Source organism: Eumetopias jubatus, unplaced genomic scaffold, assembly GCF_037043125.1.
Source record: "Eumetopias jubatus isolate StellerSeaLion01/CBP00866 unplaced genomic scaffold, mEumJub1_p1.0 scaffold_5, whole genome shotgun sequence".
NCBI classification, from domain to species: domain Eukaryota; kingdom Metazoa; phylum Chordata; class Mammalia; order Carnivora; family Otariidae; genus Eumetopias; species Eumetopias jubatus.
In genome coordinates this window covers 88,328,279-88,349,455 of record NW_028274811.1, presented here as the reverse complement: position 1 = coordinate 88,349,455, position 21,177 = coordinate 88,328,279, and the positions used below count along the sequence as shown (strand labels likewise).

The 21,177-nt window shown below is 42.5% G+C and overlaps 1 protein-coding gene and 1 pseudogene across 1 annotated transcript in view; one reads left to right on the top strand and one right to left on the bottom strand.

Annotated features, from left to right (window-relative positions):
- The window catches only part of DCP2 (decapping mRNA 2), a 53,004-nt gene extending 44,455 nt beyond the window's left edge, over window positions 1–8,549 (bottom strand). The window contains exon 1 of the mRNA XM_028102840.2: window positions 8,307–8,549. Coding sequence (XP_027958641.1) covers window positions 8,307–8,359 — 53 coding nt within the window. The 5' untranslated portion in view covers window positions 8,360–8,549. The remainder of the gene's footprint in view (window positions 1–8,306) is intronic.
- On the top strand, window positions 8,126–10,717 carry LOC148164381 (bublin coiled-coil protein pseudogene; annotated as a pseudogene).
- Window positions 10,718–21,177: the final 10,460 nt, after the last annotated feature.

Here is a 21,177-nt window from a genome sequence, read left to right as displayed (position 1 = left end):
AATGAGATAGAGAGAGAGAGAGAGAGAGAGCATGAGAGGGGGGAGGGTCCGAGGGAGAAGCAGACTCACTGCTGAGCAGGGAGCCCGATGAGGGACTCGATCCCGGGACTCCAGGATCATGACCTGAGCCGAAGGCAGTCGCTTAACCAACTGAGCCACCCAGGAGCCCTGCTAGAGACTTCTTTAAGTGAAAAAGAAAAACCCATAACTAGAAGAAAATTATGAAAGGAAAAAATTTCATGAGTAAAAGCAAACGTACATAAGGTAGTAGAGCAATCACTTATAAAGCTAGTATGAAAGTTGAAAGACAAAAGTAATCAAATCAATTATATCTAAAATATTAGTTAGAGGGACTCACAAAACAAAAAGACAAAATATGACAATGTATACATAAAACATGGAGGGGTGGTAAAAATGAAATTCTTTTAGAATGTGTTCAAACTTAAGTGAGCAACTTAAGTTGCAAATAAGTTTGCTATTTATTTAGGATATTACATATGAATCCCTACAAACCAAAAACCTGCAATAGATACACAAAAAATAAGAACAAACAAAACCAAGTATAACACCAAATAAAGTCCTCAATACAAGGAAAGAGCAAGAGAAGAAAGGAACAGAGAAGAACTACATAACAACTGGAAAGCAATTAACAAAATGGCAATAAATACACACCTATCAATAATTTTTTCAGATTTTTTATTTAAATTCAATTGACATATAGTGTATTATTAATTTCAGAGGCAGAGTTCAGTGATTCACCAGTCTTATATAACACCCAGTGTTCATTACATCACAAGCCCTCCTTCATGTCCATCACCCAGTTACCTCATAACCCAGCCCCCTCCCCTCCCGCAACCCTCAGTTTGTTTCCTATGATTGAGAATCTCTTATGGTTTATCTCCCTCTCTGATTTCATCTTGTTTTATTTTTCCCCTCCCTTCCCCTATGATCCTGTTTTGTTTCTTAAATTCCACATACGAATGATACCATATGGTAATTGTCTTTCTCTGATTGACTTATTTCACTTAGCATAATACCCTCTAGTTCCATCCATGTCTTTGCAAATGGCAAGATTTCATTTTTTGATGGCTGAGTAGTATTCCATCGACAATTACTTTAAATGTAAATGGTCTAAATGCTCCAAAGGACAAAGAGTGAGAGAACAGACAAAAAACAAATCCCAGCAACAAGCTGCTTACAAAAGGCTCACTTCAGACCTAAAGACACATAGAGACCCAAAGTGATGGTATGGAAAAAGAAATTCTATGCAGATGGAAGAAGGGGTTAAAAAAAAAAAACAACAGAGCAGGAATACTTGTATTAGACAAATACTTATATTAGATAAAACGGACCTCAAAACAAATACTGTAGCAAGAGACAAAGAGGGGGCATTGATAAAAGGATCAATACAAAAAGGGGATGTAACAATTGTAAACATCTATGTACCCAACACTGGAACACCTAAATAAAGCAAATATTAATGACATAGAGGGAGAAATTGACAGTAATACAATAATACAGCAATAGCAGGGAACCTGAACACCCCGCTTAACATCAATTGATAGATCACCCAGGCAAAAAAAAAAAAATCAGTAAGGAAATGGTGTCTTTGAATGACACATTAGACTGAATGGACTTAACAGATATATACAGAACATTCCATCCTATAACAGAATATACATTCTTTTCAAGTACACGTGAAACACTCCCAGGATGGATCACACATTAGGCTACAAAACAAGTCTCAGTAAATTTAAGACTGAAATCATATCGTGCATCTTTTCTGACCACAACAGTATAAAACTATAACTCAACTATAAGAAAATAACTACAGGGGCACCTGCGTGGCTCAGTTGGCTAAGTGTCTGATGTCAGCTCAGGTCATGATCTCAGGGTCCTGGGATGGAGCACTGTGTCAGCTCTCCCTCCCCCTATGCCCCTCCCCCTAACTCCTGCATGCACTCACTCTCAAGCTCTCTCCCAAATAAAATCTTTAAAAATAATTTTAAAATAAAAGGAAAAAAAGAAACAAAAACTAGAAAAAACACTAACACATGGAGACTAAACACCATGCTACTAAACAACCAATGGGTCAAAGAAGAAATTAAAGAGGAAATTAAAAAAATACAGGGAGACCAATGACAATGAAAACACAACAGTCCAAAATCTTTGGGACATAGCAAATGCAGTTGTAAGAGGGAAATTTATAGCAATAGAGCCTGCCTCATGAAACAAGAAGCATCTCAAACAATCTAACATTACACCTAAAGGAACTACAAAAAGAACAAACCCAAAGTTAGCAGAAAAAAGGAAATAATAAAGATCGGAGCAGAAATAAATAAGAAACTAAAAAAAAAAAAATAGAAAAGATCAATGAAACCAAGAGCTGGTTCTTTGTAAAGACAAAACTGATAAACCTTTAGACAGACTCAAAAGGAGAAAAGACCCAAATAAATAAAATCAGAAAAGAATGAGAAGAACCAACACCACAGATATACAAATGATTGTAAGAGGCTACTATAAAGAACTATATGCCAACAAATTGGACAATCTAGAAGAAAATGGATAAATTCCTAGAAATATACAATCTTCCAAAACTGAATCAGGAAGAAATAGAAAATCTGAGCAGACTGATTCCTAGTAACAACATTGAATCAGTAATCAAAAAACTCCCAACAAATAAAAGTCCAGGATCAGACTGATTCACAAGTGAATTCCACCAAACATTTAAAGAGTTAATACCTATTCTCTTCAAACTATTCCAAAAAACACAACAAGAAGGAAAACGTCCAAATACATTCTACAAGGCCAGCATTATCCTGATACCAAAACCAGACAAAGACAGTACCAAAGAATTCCAGTGTCCTGGGATGGCATCTTGGGATTGAGTCCTACAATGGGCTCCCTGCTCAGCAGGGAGCCTGCTTCTCCCTCCACCTGACACTCCCCCTGCTTGTGCATGTACTCTCTCTCTGACAAATGAATAAAATCTTTAAAAAAGAAAAAGATATACCACCAAGCTATAATCATTAAAACAGTATAGTAATAGCACAAAAATAGACACACAGATCAATGGAACAGAGAATCCAGAAATAAACCTACATTTATATGTCAATCTACAATAAATGGTGCTGGGAAAACTGGACATCTATATGCAAAAGAATAAAACTGGACCACTTTGTAACACCACACACAAAAATAAACTCAATATAAAGGTCTAAATGTAAAACATGAACCATAAAACTGGAAGAAAACATAGGCAGGTTTTTTTAAAGATTTTATTTATTCATTTGAGAGAGAGAGAAAGCGTGCGCGCACAAGTGGGGGAACAGCAGGGAGAGGGAGAAACAGGCTTCCTGATGAGCAGGAAACCCGACTCAGGGCTCGATCCCAGGACTCCAGGATCACAACCCAAGCTGAAGGCAGCCGCTCAATTGACTGAGCCACCCAAGCACCCCAGCACTAACTTCTCTGACACCAAACTTAGCAACATTTTACTGGGTATGTCTCTTCAGGCAAGAAAACAGTAGCAAAAATAAGCCACTGGGACTACATCAAAATAAAACGCTTCTGCAGAGCAAAGGAAATCATCAACAAAACAACAAAACAACCTACTGAATGTAAGAAGATATTCGCAAATAATATATCCGATAAAGAGTTAATATCCAAACTATATAAAGAACTTATGCAACTCAACATCAAAAAAATAATCTGATTAAAACTGGCAGAGGACCTGAACAGACATTTTTCCAGAGACATACAGATGGCAAAGAGACACATGAAAAGATGCTCAACATCACTCATTATCAGGGAAATGCAAATCAAAACCATAATGAGGGGTGCCTGGGTGGCTCAGTGGGTTAAGCGTCTGCCTTCAGCTTGGGTCATGATTCTGGGGTCCTCGGATACAGCCCTGCATCGGGCTCCCTGCTCAGCAGGGAACTGGCTTCTCCCTCTGCCTGCTGCTCCCCCTTATACGTGCTCATGCGCGCTCACTCTCTGTCAAATAAATAAATAAAATCTTTAAAAAAAAAAAAAAAGCTGACTTAAGAAAAAGGAGGGCTCCTGGGTGGCTCACTCAGTTAAGCAACAACGAATTTTTTTTTTAAGATTTTAGTTATTTATTTATTAGAGAGCGAGAGAGAGAGAGAAACAGCATGAGAGGGGAGAGGGTCAGAGGGAGAAGCAGGCTCCCCGCTGAGCCGGGAGCCCGATGCGGGGCTGGATCTCAGGACTCCAGGACCACGACCCGAGCCGAAGGCAGTCGCCTAACCAACCGAGCCACCCAGAGGCCCCGATTTTTTTTTAAGATTTTATTTATTTGGCAGAGAGCGAGAGAGCACAAGCAGGGGGAGCAGGAGAGGGAGAAGCAGGACCCCCGCTGAGCAGGGAGCCTGATGTGGGGGCTCGATCCCAGGACCCTGGGATCATGACCGGAGCTGAAGGCAGACGCTTAACCATCTGAGCCACCCAGGCAACGGGCTCTTGATTTCAACTCAGGTCATAATCTCAGGGTCATGAGATCAAGCATTGCATAGGGCTGGGTGCGGAGACTGCTTAAGATTCTCAGGCACCTGGGTGGCTCAGTCGTTAAGCATCTGCCTTCAGCTCCGGTCATGATCCCCAGGGTCCTGGGATCGAGCCCCGCATCGGGCTCCCTGCTCAGTGGATAGCCTGCTTCTCCCTCTCCCTCTGCTGCTCTCCCCGCTTGTGCTCTTTCTGTCAAATAAATAAAACATATATATACATATATATGTATATGTAAAAGGATTCTCTCTCCCTCTCCCCCACCCATGCCCCTCAGCGCCGTGTGCAAGCACACGCTCGCTAGCTCTCAAAAAAAAAAAAGGAAATTTCAATACATGAAAATAACACTTAGATGCTTTCATTCTATGAATGTTTTTGATCTGTTTCAAAGATTTAAAAGTGTGTGCAGGGGTGCCTGGCTTACTCAGTTGGAGGAGCACAGGACTAAATCTCGGGGTCATGAGTTCAAGCCCCACATTTGGGTGTAGATTACTAAAAATAAAAAAATAAAAATAAATAAACATGTGTGTATACGTACTATATATGAAATAAAATATTTTTCACCATAATTTGTTATGGGAAAAATTTCTCCACCTCACAAAATGTCATCTTTTCAATTTTCCTACAGATAGAACATTAACAGAACTACAATTAGTACAAAACTGTTGCGGAATTGAACACTAAAGTGGCAACCTGAAGATGAGCAAGAATTGATTAGCTTACACAATCACCAAAATAGCAGCAACATTAGTTGCCAGAACATACCTTTCTCCTTTTAACACTAGAGTGGCTTCACCATTTAATTCTTAAAGGGGCTTTAAAAAAAAACTCCAAGCATTTCTTTAAAAGAGAAACAAGCTGTAGTTTTCAATTTTTACTTTAAAAACATACTTTTCAGGTATTTAATAAGCTAATTTAAATGGTATTGAAAAATTCTTCGACTTTTAATGTCAAAAATTATGGTGCAACAGAGGCAAAATATCACGATAAAATGGGGCAGATTTACTTTTTACATACAAGTTTACTAGAATGTTCACTAGAACATTTTAGATGACAGTCTTTCCTTCCTCTCCTCTAATTTCATTCTACCCAGAAATAACTAGTGTTTTTCAGTTTGGTGTATATGCTCTCAGACTTCCTTGTGCATACACACACACAACATTTAAAAATCTGTTTTAACAAAAGGCATCAAATGACTAAGTATTATGTTCAATAGTATACTGTATCCATCTTTCAAGACACAAGTATTTTCCTTCAGTTTACTGTTTGCTAACTGCCTTAGGAATTTCTAATGGCTACACGGTATCCCAGTAAATGAAATGTTGCATATGAAACCACCTGCAAAATAACATTCCATGTCTTAGGTTATAAGCAGTCTAATGGTTATAAAGTCACTTCTTGAGAATGTAAGTCTCTCCCTATAATTTTTCACATCAAAATTATTCTCAATTTTACATTTCTCCAAAAATTACTACTATATGGTCAATGACTGGAGTAGACAAGATTAGCAGGAATACGTAATTTATCAGAAATCAATAACACAAAACAAAAAACTTCTTAATTACACTAATAATAAACAACAGAATTGGGGAAAATATAAAAACGAGTCAAAGCCAAACACATAAATCAAGAGGTACTTAAAAGAGCAGAAAAATTAACCTTTTTCCATTAAGCTTTATTTTTATAGAAATTAAACATAAATTCTTAGTAAATTTATTTCTTAAAAAACCCACAATCATAAAAGCATGTATTGTTCACATTAAAATTCTTTAAATTTACCAACAAAAATATTATAAACACTAATTTTAAAATTGCATTTTTAAGCTTTTTAAGAAATGATTATTTGGTTTATTAGTCAAGTAGCTAGCCCTAATATTTAAACATATAATCCTTATTTATATAGCCAAAACACAGTAATTACAAAAATGTTACTCTCATTTCTCAAAGGAAAAAAAAATGTTACCCTATTCCAAAAGATTTGTATAAAAAATTGCTTAAACTCACTGGAAAACCAAGAATCTTTAACACTCAACAGATGTTTAACGTATTGTTTACAAAACACAACAATTTTGTGAGTAAACAGGTTCCACATAAAATCAATCACCTTCATAACGGTTGCTAGGACTTCTTTCAATGATGTAATCCTCTGTAGTATACAAAATAAACCCATACTAGTAAAAAGATTATTTTAGATGCCTGTAAAAAGTGTGAGATTACCCATCTTTTTATTAACCTGTATCCCTAGTAATCCATACATAATTAATGCTCACCTTTTAAAAAACACACCCATCTTTACTTTTTTTCTAACTATAAAAACACACATCCTTTAAAAAATCTTGATAATCTCACTTCTTGTACATGTTCATCCAGTCATTTATCCACACAGACATACATACATTAAATCTTTTCTTATGAAATTGGGATCACAGAAAATAAGTGCATCTTAAGTGGTTTGTTCGAATCATATTCGAAAAATTAAAATCATATCACCAAAGAAGTACTGCGACATTAATTCTTAGTAGTTCAAAAATTAGTCTATATAGTTAGCTACATGTACTTTTGTGAGGTTTAAAATGTTAGACTTGACTTTCTGTAACGTCTACCTGGCACAGGGGGAAAAGTACAGGCACTGTAGAGAAAAAGGCCTAGGTTTCAAATCTTGATTTTCTGAATTATGAGAAATGTGACCTTGTGTAAATTACAAACCGACTCTGTCAGATGAAAATGAAAATAACTGCACCAAACAGGACTTGTTTCGGGGAATAAATAAAATGATATATGTGAAGGGAGCACCCAATGCCTGGCACACAACAGTACCTCCACAAGTATTAGTTCTTTCCTTCCCGTTTAAAAAAAAGGGGGGGGCGTGAATGCGACACAACTATTAAAAGTCAGATTTCTATACATAAACGCAGTAAATGTACTTCAAAAGGTGTTATTTTATCAGAGCCTTTTACTCACTTATTTATTTCACAATCCACTTAAGCCGGCGACAACCCCGGGTATTACTGCATCAAAAATTTTACTTCGGGAAAAGAAAATATTTTAAGTCCATTTTCCCTACGTTTGGCTATCTGAAGAGGGAAGAAAGTAAAAAATTTCTCAAAAGTATACCATGCGTTAAAACCCAGCGGTTGAGAATTTCCTTTAAGGAAAATTAAAGAATGAAAAAAAAGCAACTCTCTACCCACCCCCCTCTTCCAATAAGTTTGGGGACGAACAAGACAGTAATTCCTTAGAGCAATTTAGAAAATGCCACGGAACGTGTGAGAACACACGGGCGAAAGGTTAAGTTTGAAACTGCTTCCCTGCGTAGGTCCGGGGGCGTGGGACTACAAGACTCAAAACCTTGGGGTCTTTGGACAGAATTGAGGCATGAGAAAAGTGGGGGGGGGAACGGTCTACAAAAGTCAGAGGCAGAAAAAAACAAAACAAAACAATGAGAGGGGGAGGGGGCAGCCGAAAAACGCTCAGACCCAGGGTTTGGCGCAGCGGCTTCACTTGCAGCAAAGGAAGAGTTGGGGAACTAAGAAAATGAGGAAATTCCGGTGCCCCGTGAGGAAGGACGGAGGGGCCGTGAGAAACCGGGAGGCTGCGGCGGAAAGACAGGGGTGGTGTCGTCCGAGAGAAGGGTCGAGCGGGGAAAGCGAGCAGCGGCGGGACCGGAAAGCGAGGACAAGGATGCGGCCGCGGGGGAGGAAACGCGGAGGCCTCCGTGGTCGGCCAGAGTGAGCGAAAACGAGGAGGGGACGAAGGGGGCCGGGGCAGCGCCGCGGTACCTGCAGAGATCGTCCAGGACGCTGCCGGGAATCTCCACCCGTTTGGTCTCCATGATGAGGACCCACAGCAGGAGCAGTGCATCCCGGCTCCGCGCGGCCGGGGACCAAGGGTACTGCACGGAGACTCCGGCTCGCCGGAGAGGGGGCAGCGACGGTAGCGGCGGCGGCTCCAGCGAAGACGAGGGGGGAAGGGGCGGGACCCACTCACTTCCGTCCCGCTCCCTCAGCCCCGGACCCCGAAGCTGGGCCGGAGCGCGGGGAGGAGCCCCGGGAGTCACGCCCCTGCTCTGCTTGAAAGGTCCAATAGGAAGCTGGAGAATCGGGAGGCTGAGCACGCTCAACCAATGAAATGTTTGTTTATTGGTCTGTCATTTCCAATCGGTCTTCAAGCAGCTCAGTTGCTACTCAGAAAACCAACTTCCCGCCGCCTTTGATTGAGCCCTGGGGTGGTCATGCGCATGCGCACCATGCCTCTTTTCCACTACTAGGAAGTCCAGAGGATTCAGGTCTTTCTGAGAGACTCCGAGACCAACATCCTAGGGTTCGGCGTGGTCTGAGCGTCCTCTCGGTGACGAAGGAGGCTCTCGTTCTTCTACAGGGCAGACCCCTAGAGGCGGTCCTCCGCGAGCGTGCATTTACAGTTCCTGTCACCAAGTATCCTGCACAAACATTCATTGTCACCCCCCCATCCCCTCCAGGGCAAGGACTGTACCTCCTTAACTACAAACACCTGAAGGGGGTTGTCTTTTTTCTGGTGACTTTCCTCTGCCTTTCCTCAGGCGACCCAGACAAAACTTTATCCCAATATCTGACACCTAGTGAGAAAATACTGATTGAACCTGAACTTGGGAATCTGCATTCTACCTCCTACACACACTACTCCAACCTACTGGTCCTCGCTGATTCGTCATCTTGCTTAATGGAGCCCAGTACATTTAGGATCTTGCAGAAAAATCTAGATGCATCCGTTCTTTAACCTTTTACATCAGATCCACACACCCCCCACCACACACACCCACCTGCTCAGTCACAACTTCAGTTCGTTCCACCATTTAATCTCTCATCTTTTTCTTATTTTCTCTCCAAATGCCCTCTGTCTTTACATCAGGTGCTCATTAGTTCTCATTAATGCAAGAACTGCCTAAGCAGGACCTCTGCCTCCATTCTTGGCCTGTACAACTGCCCAAGTTTTACTTCCTTTTTGTTCAGATATGAACAGGCTCCCGTCTTTTATCTTCTGATAGCTCCCCTACATCAGCTTCTGATGTATACTCAAGCCCAAACTTGATATAAGAGCCCTTTTACCATCTATTTTACTCTCCTGTTTTCCATCTTTGTTTTTTTGCTCTTTATTGGAGAACTCCTCAAATTTTTCTTCCAGCCATCTATACTGTTTTTATTTTTCTGTTTTTCAAATGCCTCTTTGCTATGGTGTCATAGCTTTGCTTCATAGATTTCTACTCCCTGTGAGGATATTAACAATACATTTTTAGGGGCACCTGCGTGACTCAGTTGGTTAAGTGATTGACTCTTGATTTCAGCTTAGGTCATGATCTCAGGGTTGTGATGTCTAGCCCTGCATTGGGCTCTGTCCTGGGTATGGAGCCTGCTTAAGATTCTCTCTCTGTCCCTCTCTCCCTCTCTAAAAAAAACAAAAAACAAAACAAAAACCACCCCCACACAATACATTTTTAAAGTTTTCTTCTTCTTGAATAGTCTTCTTCCTTTCAGCTGCTTTTTGCTATTAATTTGGTCTCCATCTATCATATTGGAAATTTTCTGGTAGTCTTCAACTATTCACTCATACGTAAGAGTACATAACTAAGGGCCCGGCGCCGGCTGTGGGCGCGAGGGTCGCTGGGTTCTACCATCGTGCGGCCCTCGCGGCGCCGGAGCCTGCAATGTCGGGCCCCAACGGGGACCTGGGCGTGCTGGTGGAGGCTGGCGCAGAAGGCGAGGACGACGGCTTCGGGGAAGCAGAATATGCTGCCATCAACTCCGTGTTGGACCAGATCAACTCCTGTCTAGGCCACCTAGAGGAGAAGAACGACCACCTCCATGCCCGCCTCCTGGAGCTGCTTGAAGTCCAACCGGCAGACACACCTTGAGTTCCAGCAGCAGCTTGGGGAGGCCCCTAGTGATGCCAGTCCCTAGGTTCTGGGAGCCCCCAACCAGCCCAAACCCTGCTTCCCTGGGCTAGGCTCTGGCCTGGGCACTCACCACCTGGCTTAGATACCTTCTCAAGGGCTGGCCTACATGCCCTGGTGGGTCTGCCTGCCTCAGTCACCCTTCCGGTACTCCCCTTGGCATGCCTGGGCCAGCCCCCACCACCCAACATCCCCTCCTGGGGTCAGGTGTGGGCCCACGACCCACCCACTTAGCCTGCCTGCCCAGTTCCGCGGCACTCCCCACTCTGCCCAGGCCTTGAGCGCCCATATTAAAAGGGTCTCCAACAGCAAAAAAAAAAAAAAAAAAAAAAGTACATAACTAAGGGCACCTGGGTGGCTCAGTCCATGATCTCAGGGTCCTGGGGTTGAACCCTCATCGGGCTCCCTGCTCATTGGGGAGTCGCTTCTTCCTCTCCTTCTGCCCCTCCCCCCACTCATGTGTTCTCTCTCTCTCAAATAAATAATAAAAATAAAATCTTTTTTAAAAAGTACATAACTAAAAAACTGGAGTTAAGTGCTATAAAAGCTGATTGGGAGCTTCCAGCATGAAGGTGGAACTTGTTTCCTGAGGGCTTCTCTGCAGGGTGATCTGGCTGGGCTGTTAGTTGGGAACACATGACGTCAGTATCTGTAGGTCATTCTTTCCAGCTGGTCAAATTCTCTAAAGAGAAAATCCTTCCAGACCAAACTGGAAGTGTTCTAGGAGTCAAGTAGGGGAGCACAGGCAGGAGTATTCTGTTTGCTTTATTCAATCCTCCTGGCACACTACAAGTCTTAGTTTGGGTCTCCTAAGAAGCAGGCCCTGAGACAAGGGTTTGAAAGCAAGTAGTTTATGTGGGAGGTGATCCAGGAAAAAAATGGTAGCAGAGCAGGGAAGTGAGTCAGAAAGGAAAGAAAGCCAAAAAATGGATTATTATCAAGGAAGTTAGCACTGTGGGTAACTGGAGCCGATCATGCTGGAGAATTCTGGAGACCAGGGTAAAACATACACTGCAGAGTTATCCTACTGAAGGGGTGAAGAAGATGGGGTATTTATATACTAACTTCCATTGTCCTTGGTTACGGCATGTTCCTGGAGCTTACACCCCAGCCTGCCCCATGAGCCAGAAAAAGCCCTCATGGAAAGAAATGCAGACGCTAGCAGTTAGAAGTCCAGGCAGCATGGTGAAATGGATCTGTAAGTGTGAGAGTGAGCCCCTTGAATGGTTCTATTTTGCTGGATATGCAACCTATCTGTCCTAACTGAACTTCTTTTCTCTGGCTGGGGGTATCTTAGCAGCTATTTTTCTCAGTGGTCCACGTGAAGCTCAAGTCTGGTTTTCAGAGTACTCTAAATGATGGCATTGGAACAACAGTGGAAGGCCCAGTGGTGCTTATGCCCCAGGGGCCAATGGTATCTATGGAAAGAAGCAGGCTACTGGGCACTTACCAAAGGACCTCGAGGAAGTCTTCCTGCACCCTTATCGCTCTGGGAAGTTTCATCTTAGGGATAAGCTCTACAACCCTTTTTTTTTTAGCTCTAAGGGACCTGCAGATCTCCAGGCTTCCATACAGTGCTAAAACAATTCCCTCACTGAGAATTCCACAGATGTCTGGGGGCAAGTATCTTTCAAGATACTTTCCTGCCCATTCACCATCCCATCCCTTCCTCCTTACACACACATCTAGGAGCCGGACATGTGCACAGTAGAACAGCCCTTATGGCAGGCCCCTGAGCTGTGACTTCCAAAGAATTCAGGGCCTCATTCAAACCCAACTGCCCACAGGCCCCAGCAGCCTGTGGCTTGAGAAAGGCAGATAAATTGGAGCTTCAAATTAAGGGAAAGGGAGATGCTAGGCTTCGTAAATTACAATATAGATACAATTTTAAAATAATTGGGTTGATCAAAACCTTTACTGTTTTATGCTATCTCATTTAGTCTTTTTAACTACATGGGCTAGGCAGATAGAGATTAATGAGACTTACCGATATTAAATGATTGATTAAATGACGTTATGAAACGGAGCCAGGACTAGAATTCAGTTCTGAGCTCACAGAAGGAATTCTGCTTTAGGGAGAATGACACAATAACGATTATTATTAATGTCTGTACAGCATGGTATAGAATAATATTCTTTCAAATACAATAATCCTTACAACAAAACAAGTTGCTATCGCATTCTTTAAAAAACACTCAATATACTTATTGGCCTTCTTTTAAATTGAGATTAAGTCTGTCAAAGCCTATTCACATACCTTCAAAGTTCTTTTTTTAAATTTATTTTCCAGCTTTATTGAGGTGTGAATGACAAATAAAAATTGTACATATTTAAGGTGTTGTCCATTCAGGCTCCTATGACAAAAAATGCCAGAAATTGGGTGTCTTATAAACAACAAACATTTATTTCTCACAATTCTGGAGGCTGGAAAGTTCAAGATCATGGCACTAACAGATGTAGTGTCTGGTGAGAACCCATCTCCTAGTTCACAGACTGTGCCTTCTTAGGTGTAAGCTTACACAGCGGAAGAGGCAAGCTAGCTCTCTGGGCTCTCGTTTACAAGGGCACTAATCCCATTCATAAGGGCTTTATCTTCATGATGTAAGCATGAAGCCCCCACCTCCTAATACTACCACATTGGGCACTCAGATTTGAACACATGAATTTGCGGTGGGACACAAATATCAGACCATAGCAGATGTACAACATGTTGTTTTGATATATATTGTGTAATGATTACCACAATCAAGCTAATTAACATATCCATCACCTCAATAGTTGTGTGTGTGTGTGTGTGTGTGTGTGTGTGTGTGTGTGTGTTAAGAACACTAAAGATCTGCTCTGAGCAAATTTCAAGGTGGGGGCTGACACAAAGGGCAAATATGTGTTGTTGTGTAAATGTTGACTTGAATCATAAGATCTTTGTTAGTTGAAGGTACACACTTTGTTATGAGATGACTAAGTTCTGGAGACCTACTGTACAGCTTGGTGACTACAGCTAATAATGTATTACACACTTAAGGGGTGGGACAGCTGACTTCAAACTGGTCTGGGTGGTCTGGGTCTGTGGAGCTCCTCTCCCAGGCAGTCATTATTGCTTGAGGGGTAACTTCGGTTTCCTTCAGGTCTCTTGCCTGAGTTAAGAGAGAAGCTGGAAAGAAGGAAAAACTTGGAACAAAGGTGGCTGGGTACAAACAGGTGAGCAGTAAAGGTCAGCTCTTGGGTCTAGCTGGTGACAGAACTACTAGGGCCATCTCATCATCATCCTGAGGATAAAGCTAACACGTGCAGGAGGGCAAAGCTGAAAGAGCTGTGGAGAAAAGGAGGCAGATCTGTCAGGAGCTCAGCTGAGCTGGTGTGGGGGTGGGGGTAGGGATGAGGGTGGGGGAAGAATGAGAGAGAGAGAGAGAGAAAGAGAGAGAGAGAGCACAGTCCTGAGCACCTGGTGCCAGGTGGGAGCCAGAGTTGTCAGGTGTCAGAGTTGCCATTTAAAGCAAGAAGCCAAAAATGAGAGTTAAGCCTTTAATCAACTTACCATGCTGGCTAAAACCAGAGAAAGCACTGACCCCTTCTGCTCCACTTTCCCATGGAACAGGGTACAGGTCAAGGGTCAGGGGGAGGTCAAGGGTCAGGTGGATCTCACTGAACAAAAGGCTCATGCAGTTTTATGGACCCTGGGAAAGAGGAACAAGGGGAAGGCCTAGTGTGGAAAAGTACTCCTCCTTCCCCCAGGAGGTGGCTTCAGCGAGGAGACTAAAGAAGGCCTCTGCCAGGTCCTCAGATAAGGAGATAGTATTGGAGGACTTGGGGCTGGGAATGCAAACAGAAGCATGGGAGTCACAGGGGCCCAAGTCCCTGACTGCAGTGCTTCCCAGAGACTGCAGTGTACTGGCTGTGTGGGGAGGGCAGTCCCTCCCGGGGAGACCTGTCAGGTAAAGCTTCTGTGATTGCCTAAGGTTAGGCCCGGAAAATCACATGTAGATCTCTAACCACAAGCCAGACTCCTCAAGAACTGCTGAAGTGAACCCTGAAGCCTGTCCTACCTCTGAACTTATATGAATCCACACATGTCTCTTGGTTTCAGCCAAGCTTTCTTTTACTTTGGCCCAAATCATTTCAATCGACATGTTCCACTGGGCGTCCAGAGGCTCAAACCTGAAGTCTAAGAGTGAACCTTAGTTCCTGTCTTTCTCACACATGCACATGTCCAACCCAACACTGAGTCCTGGCCAATCTACCTCCAAGATCCATCCCTTCTTCTCCACCTAAGCTTTCCCCACCTCAGGCCAAGCCTCCTCAACCTCAGCGGGACTGCTTCCACAGGCTTCTGAATGTCTGCTGACCCCCTTGCAACCCATTCTCCACAAAGCAGCAAGAGTGATCATCTCAACACATTAATTTGATCACTCTTGTGCTTGAAAGTCGTGACCTCAGGGTAGAATCCAATTTGTGTGCCATGGCTGGAGAGATTTTACGCGAGGGGCACCTGCCCGGCATTCACTCTCCTTTCCTCTCATGTCCCATCTTCATCTCTCACTACACTCTCGCCACAATAGTCTCCTTGCAATTTATCACATACTCCAAGCTCTTTCTGCACACCGTTCCTTCTGCCTGGAATGCTGCCCACCCCTCCACAATTCCCTCCTTTTGAGGCTTTCTGTACAGCTTAACATCACCTCCTCAGAAATTCTTCCCAGAACACTTGATCTAAATAGCCTCCTCAATTTGAAAATTTCTCTGGCCATTTTCCCCCTCTCCCCTCTACACTGTAAGTTAAAAGAAAAGCAGGGACCTTTTCTAACTTACGCATTGAATCCCCAGTGCTCAGAGGTGGGCACTCTCTAAACATTTGCTAACTAATGTTTAGGCAAAGGAGTAAGTTATCACCAAGTATGTGCTGAGGTTACCGAGGAGCAGGTGGTGGGATGCAAAATTCTGTTATGAGGAAGTGTGACTCTCTTAAAAAAAAGTAAATCTGCTGTTGGAAGAGATGAACTCGTCCTAGCTTAGAAGGGTTTTGTCACTTTGATTAAAGAGTCCTAATTAGTACAGAGCTAACTTGCTCTCTTTCTTTATGTTTGTGTATCTATGTAATAGATATATATTATATAAATAGAATACAATAAACAGTAATATAATAAACATATATAATATAAATACATGTCATATTAACATTGTATGTTAAGTACAAGCATATGATGTGCAAATATACATATGAAACAATTCTACACTCTAGAACTCTAGAACCTCTTCTCTTTTGCCCTCTCCTTCCTGCCCCTCTGTCACCTCTAACCTCCATGCTTTAATGGGTTTGCCCAGAATAGGAGAAGGCAGTTGGGAGAGAGGGAAATGAAGTTGCCAGAGCCAAATGAAAAAGCTTGGTCCATTGGTAAACAACCTTCTTTTGCGTGGGAACAAATCAGGAAAAAGAACATTGTTTCAGGATATTTCTTTTTTTTTTTAATAAATCATTTCTTAATTAAAAAAAATTAGAAATATAATCTCTATACCAGTTCTTAAGAATTCTCTTATTAATTCCTTGTCATGGATGAAGGGATGATTTTTGACTAAAATTTCAGAAACTAAGTAACACACTACCACCTTGAGTCTTTGAACAAATGTTGAGTAAGCATGCTGGAGGCTGTCTTGTTTTTCTTTAAATGAACTTGCAAGCATCTTAACTGGAAAAGATGTTTGTCTCATAGCATCTCTCATATTGCATTCTTTAAAAGAGAAGTTTCTGTTGGAACAACAAACAGATCTAAAGAGGTACTTCTCCAACCACGTGTTGTGAAAATAATCAGCTCAGTGTGGCCCCATCGGTATTCTACAGTCGGCTTGGGGCTCAGAGCTCAGTTAGTCCAAACCGAGGCCCACTTGTGACAGGCCCGGGATCGCCTTCCCTCTTCCCAGAATATACAAGGAAACCAGAATCCAAAACAGGAAAAGCCTGTTTTCTATCTACCAGCAGGGGGTGTACATTCCTTTTTTTTCCATTTTCAAATTTTACAGCACACTGCTGACTTAACGTTCTTAGCACAAGAGCAGGACTTGAAAACTGAGGCTTTTGCCATCCATAGGACCCTGCTTCCGAGGAGTTGGTGTAATTACATTATTTTCTGGCTAAGGGATTCAGATCTCTGAAGAAACCCTTTCCCACTTGTGCCCTTCAAGTTGCCAAATGGTGACGGCCTCTCACTCTGTTCGTTAGCTTTGTGTTGTGGCGCTAACAAATTACCACAACTGTGGTGGCTTTTAAACAATGCAGATTTCTTATTTTAGAGTTCTCCTGGTGAAAAGCCTAGCACAGATCTCACTGGACTGAAATAGAGATGTCAGCAGGGCTGTGCTCTCTAGTGGGGGCTCTAAGCAGAGTACGCCTCCTTGCCTTTTCCAGCTCCTGGAGGCCATATGCATTCTTTGGCTCCTGCCCTGCTTCCTCCATCTCCCAAGCCAGCAATGGCCGGTCGATTCCCCTCACATCACATCACTCTGGCCCTCATACTCCCATCTCTCTGTGACTCACCTCTGCTTCCTCTTCCATTTTTAAGGATCCCTGTGATTACTTTGGGCCCACCCAGATAACCGGGGACAATCTCTCTATTTTAAAGTCAGCCAATTAGCAACCATAATTCCATCTGCAACTCTTTTCCTCCTTTTCCTTTAAGGCAACATATTCACAGATTCCAGGAATGAGGATGGACATTTTGTAGGGCATTATTTCGCTTGTCACATTCTGTACCCTGCTCTGTGTCTATCTACCCTCTCACTTCCATCTCCAGGAATCAGTGACTACACGTTTTTTCAGTATGTGGAAATTGCTAGTTTTAGTCGTTTGAAACTATGGAGTTTTATCCCCCTTGTTCGTTGTGCTTGCGATCACAGAGTTTAAAAATAGCCTTTATTGAAGCCTAAAATAATATAATGTCTGGGATTTGCTTTAAAATAATCCACCCAGGGGAAAATTGCCAGACAAATAGATAAAATAAGACTAGCAAAAGGGTGGTAATTGTTGAATTGGGTAATGAGTACATGGAGTTTAATTATATTCTTTTATACATATTTTCAAATGTTCAGAATAAAACGTTTTCAAAAATTGAGACCTTCTTACTGAGAATTCAACTGATTTTACCCCCTTAATGTTTCTTTAATATTTGAAAGGAAAAAAATTGATAAGACTAATCAAAACCGCAAACTAAGTATGTCATTTTTAAATGTACCAGTTTGAAATACAATTGACTTAAAAAATTATTGAGATATAATTTTACGATGAAATGCTGTTGACTTTTGCAAAATTAAACTTTTTATTTTGAAGAAGTTGTAGAGTCCCATCTAGCTGTGAGACGAGAGATGGGGTGGACTCACATTTTCGTCACCACAAAGGCCCTTCATATCGCCCTTTATGTTGTCTGGATGTCAAATATTTATGACCTCTTCCAAATGAAAACCTTCTCAGGACTTTCCTGGGCCTTCCTCTCAGCTTTGTGTATCTTAAAATGGCCCACACCTATTTTTCAGAGCTGTCAAACCTACTGTATGACGGACATCCTAAAATGGTACAGACTAAATTTTAGGTACCATAGATGAGCTAGCAGAAGATGACTTCAAATAAGGGATTGAGAGCAACGCACAGGAGAGCAAAGAGACATCTCGGAAGTCACCAACCGTGTGGCAGCTGCCTCCTCCACCATCCAGTCTCTTCCTTCCTCTCAGTTAAAGGGTTCATTGAAAAGCCTCTATGTTCTGGCCCTCTCACAGCTACCTGTGACGAGATGTGGCAACTATCTTTGGGCAAGGAAATGTAAGCACAGGGCGGCTGAGGACTTCTGGAAAGTTCTCAAAAAAAAAAAAAAGTGGCAGGCTTTGCCTCACTCCTTTCTCTTTGTTCCTTCCTGTGGCCAGCAAGTGATCATCTGGGCAGAGAAGCAAAATAGTAGATGCCGTGGTCTCTGAAGATCTTGGAGCTGCCAAACCAGCACTGGAGGGCCTGTCTCTAGACTTCTTTTACTGAAAGAGTGATAAACTTTATCTTGTTGAAGCCACAATATTGGGCTTTTTTCTGTTTTAGGCAGACAATAGTCCAAACTGACGTAGGCAATCTTCTTATCTAGAGACAGAGGCAGTTCTCATTTGAGGCTTGAGTATGCTCTTTTGATTTGGAAAAAAAAAAAAAAATCAATAGACCTTTTGATCATACAAAATCAAAGGCCCCAAAGGATTCCAGACAGAAGAGTTTGAGACCGTTGGAAGGTAAACAGCTCTGCAGAATGATGCAGAGCTGTACCTTCCTTTGAGCAGAGTTGAGGCTCTGCAGAAAGAGGGCTAGGATGGTAGAGAAAGGAAAAAGGAGCAGTCAGGAGGGTTCCCCTCATTCTAGAAGGAAAAAAGGGGATAGTGGAGGGCCTGTACCCTGAGTAGAGTTTAGGGTCAGGGACTCCCACATGTATCATCTATTCTCTCAAAGATGTTCCTGCCACCAGGGGCCTAAGGAGAGTGACTGCTAGTGTAGCAGCCCTCTGCAGAGACAGATCTAGAAGCCAGGGTATCAGTATGCATTAATTTTAAAGTGGATTTTTTGGGGACGCCCGGGTGGCCCAGTTGGTTAAGCGTCTGCCTTCGGCTTGGGTCATGATCCCAGGGTTCTGGGATCAAGCCCCGCATTAGGCTCCTTGTTCCGCGGGAAGCCTGCTTCTCCTTCTCCCGCTGCTGCAGCTCCCCCTGATTGTGCTCTCTCTCTCTCTGTCAAATAAATGAACAAAATCTTAAAAAAAGAAAAAGAAGAAGTGGATTTTTTTCTTTTCTGCTCCGTAATTTTCTTTGCTAATGTCCAAGCACAGTGAACATCTGTTTTGTTTTGTTTTGTTTCATTTGATTTTTCAGCATCCATTTTCCCTCTGGTAGCATGAAGGTATTTTCCTTCAGGAGCTCTTCCTCCTCCACTCTCATCCCTGTGTTTGGGTGGATTTGACTCCCCACCTCCAACCCCTTCATTCTGGCTCTCAGTCTCCAAGAGCATTTGTCACAGTGATTATTTAAGGGATATGCTAGGAACCTAAGCCAAATCCAAAGACCCAATGCTGGGATGTTTGCTGAGCTTAATGGGAAAGAAATGCCTTCTTTCTGCTCAACTTGCTAAAGTGCTGGAATGTAAGCCCAGAGATTCTGTATCTTACGCAATGCATGAAGAGAAAAACAGCATGAAAAAAAAAAGTTATAAGAGACGAAGAGACGATTGGCAGGAATTGAGCAATAGTCCAAAGCAAGAGGGCAAACTTGGGGGTGGAAATGGGAGCCTAGACCCTGCTACTTTGGCATTGAACAAATGATCTCTGAAACCTGAAGAACTCAAGAATGTTCCAGTTACAGTAATAAAATCAATATATCATGAATGAAATATATCTTCAGAAAAATTGCTCACAAGTCCAAGTGGGAAGAGCTGAATCAGACAGTTGGCTAACTTTACTCACATCTTTAAAGAAAACAATGAGTCAACAAGGCATAGAGGGAAAAGCCTGAGAGAGATCAAAGATGCTGAATCTGGCACTGCCTCTCCAAATCCCAGAGACTGGAGACACACTGAGTAGCCAACTTGACTATCTGTTAGTACTTCCATATAATGCCACTGAATGGACCCTTAACCTTTAAGTGTCACTCAACTTAGGCTATGTGTCAATTCAACACTCTTCAAACAACATTAAGATGATAATATCGCAGGGTGCCAGGGTGCCTGGGTGCTAAGCCTCAGTCAGTTAAGCAACCAACTCTTGGTTTCAGCTCAGGTCACGATCTTAGGGTCATGAGATCAAACCCCACATTGGGCTCGGGCTCAGCACAGTCTGCTTGAGATTCTCGCTCCCTCTTCCTTTGCCCCTCCCCCAACTTGCATGCATGCTCTCTCTCTCCCAAATAAATAAATAAAATCTTAAAAAAAAAAAAGATGACAATTACACATCTGATGTGCTTCCCATGAGCACTATTAAGGCTGATGTAGGGCCCTGCAAAGGAGATGGGGGAGTCCAGAGCAAAACCATTTGAGAGAGGAGAAAGTCCACTACAGCTGGGAGACCAAGTCCAAGGATCAGGTCTGGATGGTCCTAAACAGAATCAGAATTTGGGGAAAGGGTGTGGAATTGGAAGGGGGGTTTTGGGTGAGGGGCTACACTTTCTGAGTCAGAGACACACTAATGAAAGATCAATTTGGGGGCCCCCTGGGGGTCACAGTTGGTTAAGCGTCTGACTCTTGGTTTTGGCTCTGGTCATGACCTCAGGGTCGTGAGATCGAGTGCCATATCTGGCTCCGTGGTCAATGTGATGTCTGCTTGAGTCTCTCCCTCTCCCTCTGCCCCTCCCCCTCAATAAATAAATAAATCTTAAAAAAAAAAGATCAAAGCTGGAAATGAACAAAGAGATTTTGGTAATTGTTCTAATCAGCCTAGAAGGGTCTGCATCTAGCCTTTGTTGGCTGAAGAGTGGAGCTGATCTGAGAGCAGGGAACCAGGTGCATAGGAACAGGGCCCTACTCTTGGTTCTAGTCCTTTGCATGATAGAAAGTTCCCTGCCCACTAGGGACCAAACCTCTATTTCATTAATGCTAGAAATACTATTTTAAAATTCCTTTGTCCTAAAGCTTTTTCCCCCTCTAAAAATGCAAATGTCCATGAAGAGAGTTAATACATTAAACATTACCCCTCATATTTACATTCTTAGAGAAATTTCTTTTTTTA